We start from the raw sequence: 9,047 nt of genomic DNA on the forward strand, positions 1-9,047 counted from the left end.
TAATCTAGTATTTTGTTTTATTGACTGTAGGAATTTTAAGCAAATTAATTACTGATCATTACTTTGTTAGACTTTAGCTGTTTATAACATGGCAATATTTTAATTAAAATTTAAGGCCATCTTCTAATATAACCTAGTATTTAAAGTTATTTTGATCTTTTATTGCCCATGGCATACATTGATGAGTTTGAGTTATTGCCCTTTTGAGCAAATGTCTAACAAGGCAAGAGGTTACTGGATTTAAAATAAATGAAAATGGGATGAAGAACCAGTGAAACTTCTGTCATTTTAACTAAGTTCTGCAGTTTAGGATCAAACGATATCTTTATATTTATACGATTTTTTTTACATTTTAATTTTAGGTGGAATAGCTAGAACTGTAAATGCAATGTTCGAGCATTTGTTGATAGTAACAGTTACAACATTTTTGTGTTCCTTGTTCATATATTACTTATTAAAAGGCATTTCAAGAGATACTGAGGTGACTAATGACAGTGACTTTTCTTCCTGCATTAACCCTAACTGTGTAAGATGTACTCTGTATCGTCAAGTTACAGAGAGAGCATGTGAGAGATATAAGCAGCTATGTAAGTTTCAGACAGAAATACAAAGGTCAACACACAGAATAGAGGAATCGTTGCATGTTCAAAAGTCTCATGGAGAAATATTGAATAACAGTGCCACAAATCCTTTGGTTTTTAACCTGAAAGATTTGAAATTGGAAGCAGTTTACAGTCCACATTCAGGTCATCCATTTGCAGAGGATGTTAGACTGATAGAATCGAACAAAGAAATATTTTTTTCTGATTTTTTGTTTGTTAGTAAGCCAAAGTACGAACATCTTTGGACGAAGAATAACACTCCAAATGGACAGTGGCGTGTATTTCATCTCATAAACCAAGGAAGAGTTGTGCAAAATAATGTTGCTATATGTGAAAAAACGTTTGGAATAATAAGAAAATTACAGAACATAATGAACAGAAATGTCTTTGGAAATGTTTTGTTTTCTGTAATCCAGCCAGGAACTATAATATCAACACACCGTGGGCCAACAAACATCAGAATCAGATGTCACTTAGGTAAAATTGTCAACTTTTCTCAGAGTAGAAAATCTATTTAACATGCTAAGAGTTTGAAAACTAAAACATTTACATATTAAAGAGAACTATGCAAATCTTGTATCAGTATAATAAAGTACTGGCTCAGGTTCTATGGGAGGGTGTCTATCGGTATATTGATTATATAGTAAAATTACATTACTTCTATGAAAATCTTCAATGTTCTCCAGTATTAACAAACTAATCATTATCAAAGTACCTATTTGAAATTTGTGGCCCCAGGAACTGGGATTTTGTGGGAGGGGGCAGGGATTAATAACCCTTGCACCCAGGTCCCAATTGAAACTTTACGTTTTTCACCCCAAATTAAGGTAAAAACTCCAAAATGATAAGCAGATTGATTTTTTGGTGGCTTTAACATTTTTAAAAGCTTGAATATTGAGATTTTAATGAATCAAAAAGATTTTCATAGGAAATAAGGTTTCATTGTGTCTCTATATTCATTATGGCAACAGTTAAGGACAGATGATACAAACAAACTTTTGTCAAAAAATTTGAAAATTACAACTTGAGTCATGCTTTAATGAGTAAAATGAATAAGTTTAACCACGTAGTTTTTGAATTTTTATTCAAATTCTCACAAAAATGGGATTTGAAGTGAAAAATATTTGTATAGATTAATAAGGAGAGGTAGAATTTTGAACATCATAGAAGGTTTACAAATTCTTTATATTCTAGAAATTTATTTTTTACATCATTTTCAATGAAATAAGACCAAAAAATATATACCAATCCAGACATCCATTTTTTGTTTGTATCATCTGTCCTTAATATGGGACACAAATTTTTACAGTTTAAAATTACTAAAATGAAAAAGGGGTGCCTCATCACTAAATACTATTCTCTGACAAACAGACGAGTTTATATTTGCTTAATTAATGTGTCTTTATTTTATCCTCTAGGAATAAAAACTGTTGATGAGTGTATTCTGACAGTTTCTGGGACACGGAGCCAATGGCAAGTTGGGAAATGTTTGTTGTTCAATGATTCTTTTGCCCATGGGGTCAGACATCAGGGCAGTGAGGAGGATGGTCCTCGCTGTGTGCTTATTGTGGACCTCTGGCATCCAGATATCTCCCCTCAGGAGAGAAACGCAATAGACTTCATGTTTTCTCCAGATAAAAAGTAGCCTAGTAATATTTACTTACATATGTGAAAGTTAGGGGGAAACTGAAGACTTACTTGAATTAACAATAAAAATTATGTATCAATAATAACAGTTTTGAATTTTTTTGCAATGAAGTTATCTTGGATAGAGAGTGTATATGTTTATGTCCCACTTGTATGCAAGTTTTAATACATTATATACAGGGAAATTTTCTCCCTTGTTAAAATTTTTTACACCTTTTGCCTCAAGTCACAAGAGGGTGTATTTAAAACGGGGGCAAATCACAGAAAGCAACATAGTTATGTCTGTGTGAACTCAATATGTTGGCAAAATTTGTAAAACAGTGGAGAATGGTGTGACGTCATAACTAAAACTAGATGTACTGTGAGCATTGAGCTCGCGAGGTGATAGGGGAAGTCTAATATGTCACCACGAAATTGATGTCACCATTATTCTCAGGACTGTATCAGTAATATTGATGTTGAGCATAGTAAACTGGTATATTTTCCCTATATTTCAATATTCAACTTGGATTCCCTATTGTAGCCCTGGCCTACCCCTGGGGGTCATGATTTTAACAATTTAGATTCTACACTACCCCAGGATGCTTCCATATAACTTTCAGCTTTTTTGGGCCATTGGTTCTTGAGAAGATTTTTTAATGACCCCACAATAGTTGTGTATTTTCTCTATTATCTCTCCTTGGAAGGGGACGTGGCCCTTCATATTAACAATTTAAACTCCCTTTCACCCAAGGAACATAAGAAGTTGAAAATGTGAAAAGTTTACAGATGGATGGACAGACTGACGGATGACAGACATTGGATAATCAGGTGAGCTAAAAACTCAAGATAATTCAACTCACAAAGTTTGAAGATTCTTTGCCAATTAGCTAGGACTTGATAATATTAAATATATAGCCATAATTTCAGGAATAGGTCACAGTGACTTACTTTTTGGTTGATGTTCACCTAAGACCCAAGATGCATCAATAAAATTGCATTAATTGAGACAACACCCTTTGCCCAGGGTGATGCCTTGAACAATTTTTAATCTTTGAACAATTAACATATCCTCGTCGCCCATGTGGCGCGGCGTTAGAGCGTCTGCTCTAGAGTTGATCCTTGCATAGCGGATTCGTATCCCACTTTGGGAGGTGGAGACTGGGCTTTCGGTCTTTGGATGAGACCGTATCAACCGAGGTCCCGTGTCGCAGTAGGTACTGGCACAAAAAAGATCCCTCCCTGCTCAATGACCCTGAGTGCCGAGTATAGGACAAAATTTGTAGTTCTCAACCTGCAAGTGGTGTTGCCTCCTTATAATTGAAAAGGGAGGGAACATATCCTCATCCTTGTATGCAAGTTTGGTGATAATTGCCCAGTGGTTCTTGAGATTTTTTGGCAACCAGTGGATCTTTTCACAAAACATACAACTAAGACTAGAATTTCACCACTCTGTTACTTTACTTAAAGAGGCTAGGGGGTCAACAAATTAACTATCAGATATAACTTATCTTTTTAGATGACATCTTAAGCTCTTCACAATCATTTGGCCCCAAAAAAAAAAAATTTATATATACAAATGAATGTTTTTAAAATTTGATCATTTTTGTATATCTTCATATGGAGCTCTTCTTCTAAAGGAGATCAAAGAGTCTAAAAACGGCCACAACCACCCAGCCCTCTTAAGGAGGATTTTCTTTCTAAATAACAATTTACGATGTAATCATGAAATATTGATACAATGTGATTAAAAAATAAGGGTTTTTTTTGTAGCTTAGATATCTGTTGTAGAACACTAAAAAGTTTTTTAGTCTTAGACGTAAGAATTTTTGTTAAAAAGGGACACAATAGTTCTGGTTTTATTTACCCTGATTATCTCCCCTTGTTCAGGGGTCATAACCCTAGTGAAAGTACAAATGGAAGCTTTTAGACCAAGGATGTCCAGTGACAAATATGACAATTATTGGCTACAGGGTTCTTGCCATACAGAATATTATAAAAAGTTTACACACACTTCACAAATGGCCATAGCAGGAGTTAATTGATCCTCTGGCTCAGAAGAGCTAATAGACTCAAGACTTCATTTACTAGAGTTCAGACTCATGAATACCTTTTAATATGCAAAGATTAAAAGTTTTGTTGATTACAACTTTGACTTATATGATTTCATTCTCTTTAAACACTGTTTAAAAAGACCAAGTTTTAAAATATTCGCCAATATTAGCAAAAAGAAACTTTTTCATTCCATTTTGGCCTATCAGTTGACCCTGCAAACTGACACATTTGCAAAGTATAGATTGGAACTGAAGCTGTTTCTGGATAATTACTCCCAGTATTATCAAAAAGAACTGAGAAGAATCTGCAAATGGAAATGTTTTTATTCTTGCATACAAATTTGTAATTTACATGAATATGAAAAATACCATCCCAGTGTATGTTACATTATTAAATAGTTGAGCTCGATATTATTGGTTACTCTGTAAATACATGTTTGACAATTGTTTTATAGGTGGGGACAAACTGACCTGAAACTACTTTAACAAAAAAAATACTTTCCTAATTTTCATTTCATTGAAAAAAAAAAAAACAATTTCCAACAACTTTTACATGTAAAATTTGCAAATACACGTCTGAAAAAAAACAACCTCTGGCTCTGTATATATGCCACTGAAGAGATATGTCTGATTCACAAATTCTTGTCTTAATAATAATTAAAAAAATAATTTAGAATGAAATGAATAATCACAATCAGAAGTATACAGTGCACTTTAAAAGTATTACAAGCTACAAATCGAGTACATGTTCACTATCTCATTGTTGTAAAGTGTCTAACAAAGATTTGTCATTTTCATCTGTCTAATAACACAGTCCATTTATGTTCTATGGCACCACTTGTACTTGTTTCTGTCATAAGCCGGCTTTGGAACAATGTACACAATAAATTTCAACAAATTTGGACTTACAATCCTTGATAAGTGTATAAAACCTTGTAATACAGTACAAGCACTAAGAGTGTCATATACATGAACAATTTTTTAAACAAAATTCTCCCTCTTAAAGGTAAGAATTCACCTAATCCTAAAAGGTTTCTGTGTACATAACATGATTCTGAAATTTCTTTACAAATTTACTTCAGTTTTAATACAGAAAAATCAAATTTTAGCCCAAAAAGTATGAGACACTTTCTAAAAGTAAAAAAAAACAAAAAAAAACATGATATTAAAATCACATTGAATCCCCATCTTCGAATTTAGTTTAGCACTAGACTGATGATATTAAATAAAAGTCATCAAGAAAAGCTTTTTGTCATCTTTGCAAAGTCTAGATCACTCTACGCAAATAGTGGTTTGTCAAGGTCTACTAGTATTTACTTTCTTGTTTCTGCCTGATTTCATTCAAATCCAAATCTGAATTGTCGTTGGCTTGGATTTCAATACCCAAACCCTCCCCGAGTTTCTTCTTTAGTGAATCCTTACTTGAGGAGTACATCATCTTTACTTTTATACTTGCGTTGTCTGGAGCCCTGCAAAATATAAATAAATACACCTTATTTTGTACTCAAAAATGATTCAATTTGTATGTTACACAATATTTTAAGTACTAACTGAAAAATAACAGAATATGCATGTGTTTTAGTGTAAATGTTTCATTCTGCAAATTTTTTACTTTTGTTCGGTTTATTCCTTCACATACATCCAACAACTGCCTACAGTAAATATTTCTTTTAATTCAGGGATATTTATGATATATCAATAATCAACTTTCTCCACAGGTCATTTTTCTTTCTTTTTTTAACAGATGTACAAATGTACTGCCAGGCATTCATAATCCCCAGATCTATAAATTTCTTACATCTTTTATACCCAGAAATATGTTCTATCCTGATTTAGATTTTTTGTTACTATTTATTTTCTTTTGAAAATTTCAAAAACATTTTAAGATTTTTTCCCTTACATATTCCAAACTTTGATTCACCATTGTGATCTGTCACCTGCATGACGCAGTGGTTAGAGCAGACGCTCCAGAGTCATAGAGTAAGGAGTTGATCCTCGCGTCACAGTTTCGAATCCCATTGTGGGATGTGGAGACAGGTCCTTTAAATAAGACCGTATAAACCGAGGTCCAGTATTATATTAGGTGCTTGCATAAAAAAAGACCCTTTGCTGTTTGTGCCGAGTATAGGACTAATTTGCAGCTCTCCACCAGGAAATGATGGCGTCTCTATACAAGTAAAATATTCTCGAGAGAATGTTCAACAAAACCATTGTGATCCCATTTTTTCTCTTTGGGCCACAATTTAATCTTTAAACTTTAATCTGATTACCTGATGATGCCTGCATGTTCTTATCACTAAACATGATTTCTTGACAAGTTTTTCGATATTTTTTCTCTATATATATATCTTTATGCAAGATCTGAATCCCAGGATCCCCCATTGTACAAGAGACTCTATAGAGCCTAAAAACTGGTGATTTTGTGTCTGTTGGTGGGGGGGGGGCATAATTCTGGCAATTTTTGATGTAAACAATAATTTTATGAATTTTTTATATAAATAATTTATAAAAAAAAACAATCAGTATGCAAACTCCAAATTAGAATATATATTTCAATTAGTCATAAATATCATTTTCATTAAAAAAAAAACTTGACAAGACACAGGACCAGGGGGTTAAAAATTAGGGGTGGGACGATATACCGATACACCGATACATATCGATATTTTCCTCCAAGATACGGTTTTCGATACAAGCATTCAAATATCGGTACGAAACGATACACGAACGACCTATCCAAAAATTGAAAATGAAAGTACCTGTCCTTGGAAAATGGCGGCTTGTACGAGCGAAGAGTTGATGTTGATATTGAAAACTCACTTTAGAACTAATAAGTCGTTGGTTAGGGGTAAAATGTTTTCACTTTTTCGGAAGATTTAAAAAAAAAACAGTATGTAATTGCTATACACAAGAACATTTGATATTATTAATTGTTGGTCCATCTTGTACTTTTTTTTGTAATCTCAACTTGGCTACAGACTTTCAGCAATGAATTAATAAAAATGTAAATGTGATCGATATTTTTTAACTGAATTTTTAGTCAGTGTTCTCTGATAAATTACACAACTATTTGTAAACAACTTCTGGATAGTAATTTGGTTATAATAGTATGTACATGTATAATTGTTTTTGTAAAGTTTTAGTCAATTAAATTGATGAACTTCAAGTATTAATTTCAAGGCAAACATGACTTGATATAGAATAATTTGTTGATTTAATTAATGTCAAGACAAAAAAAAAGAAATAAAATACTAATTTTTTTGAATAGTTTTATAATTTCTCATAATATCGAGATACGTATCGTATCGTGCCATACGTATCGTATCGCAAATTCCCACCCCTATTAAAAATGAAAGTTACCTTTCTAGAAAAGCTATTTTACATTAAGTACAGATCATAATTTTCATGCTCAAACTATCAGTGGTTAACCCATTATAAGGCAATGGTGTCAAATTATTTCGACACATCATTTTCTGTACAACTGTCAAACAAGCCAATATAGCATGAATAGCATGATGACTAATGCAATGATTAATGTATTACAAAGTTATTGAAAAAAAAACATTAATGAAACTTTTTGAAATTGTTAAGTGTCTGCCCTTCCTGTTGTCTGTATTACAGGGGTGTTTATACTAGTATTAAATACCAACGTCTCGATAGAGACAGCTAACATGAGGTCTCAATCAGTTCCGCGCAACATAATGGCACCGACTTCCGGTTTTAGAATAAAAAGGAGGAATTTGGCGGTTTCCCCTTAACTTACCATGTTATTAATATGGGTTTGTTATTTTCTGCTCCTGATTTGGCTTTGTAAGATAAGTCGTATACAACATATGCTCCATCCTGAGGTGGTAGCCGGGAGACCAAATCGTCCCACGTTTTACTCTTATCCCCTGTCTCCGCCACTATGATTTTCTTTTCGTCCTGTATCTTGAAAATGATATAACTATGCTCTTTGTTCTTTTGTAAAGATTGATAAACTGTTACAGCGTCATCCGCCACAGTAACTCCAGACATTCCACCACCCGGCATTTTCGAAAAAAATAGTGTTACTTGGCTTCGATAGTCGGTCCTCCCGAATTTTACGCCTCTTGCTAAAGGAAGTGGAATGTGATATTTCGCTTACACCGGAAGTAGTTAATCTCACTTGCTTTACCAACTTTTGATTTGGAATAGTTATATTTCAGCAACATTTCCACTTATATATATGTGTATCTATTCTATTACTCCATTATATGAATAATCACTTATTTATATAAATTACTAACTGAGGTTATAATTAATATGCACAAAATAACATTGTCATATCCGATCCCCTTCGAATCAAAGAAAAGCCGCATGCTCAAACCATAAAATATTTTCGACCCATTTCCATATATGGCTGTGTGACTCAGTATTGACGGTACCGTGGATAAATTAAAAAACATCCAGAAGTAAACTACCCTGAAGTTTTTGGATATATATGGAAATTTAGAAGTCACCACCGCTTTTATTCTCAACACCTTAAAAGGTTTACTCTCAGCTATCTTTAAATTTATTTGTGACGCATTACCACGAAAACTGACGTGATGATTCCATATCAAAAATTGAAGTTGAAGATCCTTTTAAGGAATGTACTACAAATTGGTATATTGTTTCTTTCAGTTTCACAATTGGAGTGATTCACATGTATTGATCTACATTGCTAAATTGATAAATTTATTATAATCAACATCTTGCAACTTTCCAAATTTCATCGGGACTATACCAAATACATCTCCTAAAA

The 9,047-nt window shown here is 33.1% G+C and overlaps 2 protein-coding genes across 2 annotated transcripts in view; one reads left to right on the plus strand and one right to left on the minus strand.

Moving 5' to 3' along the window:
• The window catches only part of LOC134276078 (aspartate beta-hydroxylase domain-containing protein 2-like), a 3,801-nt gene extending 1,487 nt beyond the window's left edge, over nt 1-2,314 (plus strand). The window contains exons 2-3 of the mRNA XM_062758358.1: nt 363-1,079; nt 2,021-2,314. Coding sequence (XP_062614342.1) covers nt 389-1,079; nt 2,021-2,247 — 918 coding nt within the window. The 5' untranslated portion in view covers nt 363-388 and the 3' untranslated portion in view covers nt 2,248-2,314. The remainder of the gene's footprint in view (nt 1-362; nt 1,080-2,020) is intronic.
• Nucleotides 2,315-4,588: 2,274 nt separating this feature from the next.
• On the minus strand, nt 4,589-8,401 carry LOC134276087 (uncharacterized). The gene is made up of 2 exons (XM_062758371.1): nt 8,046-8,401; nt 4,589-5,751 (listed from the first exon to the last, which is right to left on the minus strand). Exons 1-2 carry the CDS (start codon nt 8,312-8,314, stop codon nt 5,589-5,591), a joined length of 432 nt encoding a protein of 143 aa, XP_062614355.1. The 5' UTR covers nt 8,315-8,401; the 3' UTR covers nt 4,589-5,588.
• Between the last annotated feature and the right edge of the window lie 646 nt (nt 8,402-9,047).

The sequence above is a fragment of the Saccostrea cucullata genome, unplaced genomic scaffold (genome assembly GCF_032062105.1).
Source record: "Saccostrea cucullata isolate Sc308-1 unplaced genomic scaffold, CSIRO_AGI_Scuc_v1 ctg106, whole genome shotgun sequence".
Classification (NCBI taxonomy): Eukaryota; Metazoa; Mollusca; class Bivalvia; order Ostreida; family Ostreidae; genus Saccostrea; species Saccostrea cuccullata.

Excerpts from the sequence above, each read along its gene's own strand:
- LOC134276087 (XM_062758371.1), bottom strand. The coding sequence starts at position 8,314 with ATGCCGGGTGGTGGAATGTCTGGAGTTACTGTGGCGGATGACGCTGTA. Across the intron at positions 5,752-8,045 it reads AAACCCATATTAATAACATG|GGCTCCAGACAACGCAAGTA; the intron begins GTAAGTTAAGGG and ends TATATTTTGCAG.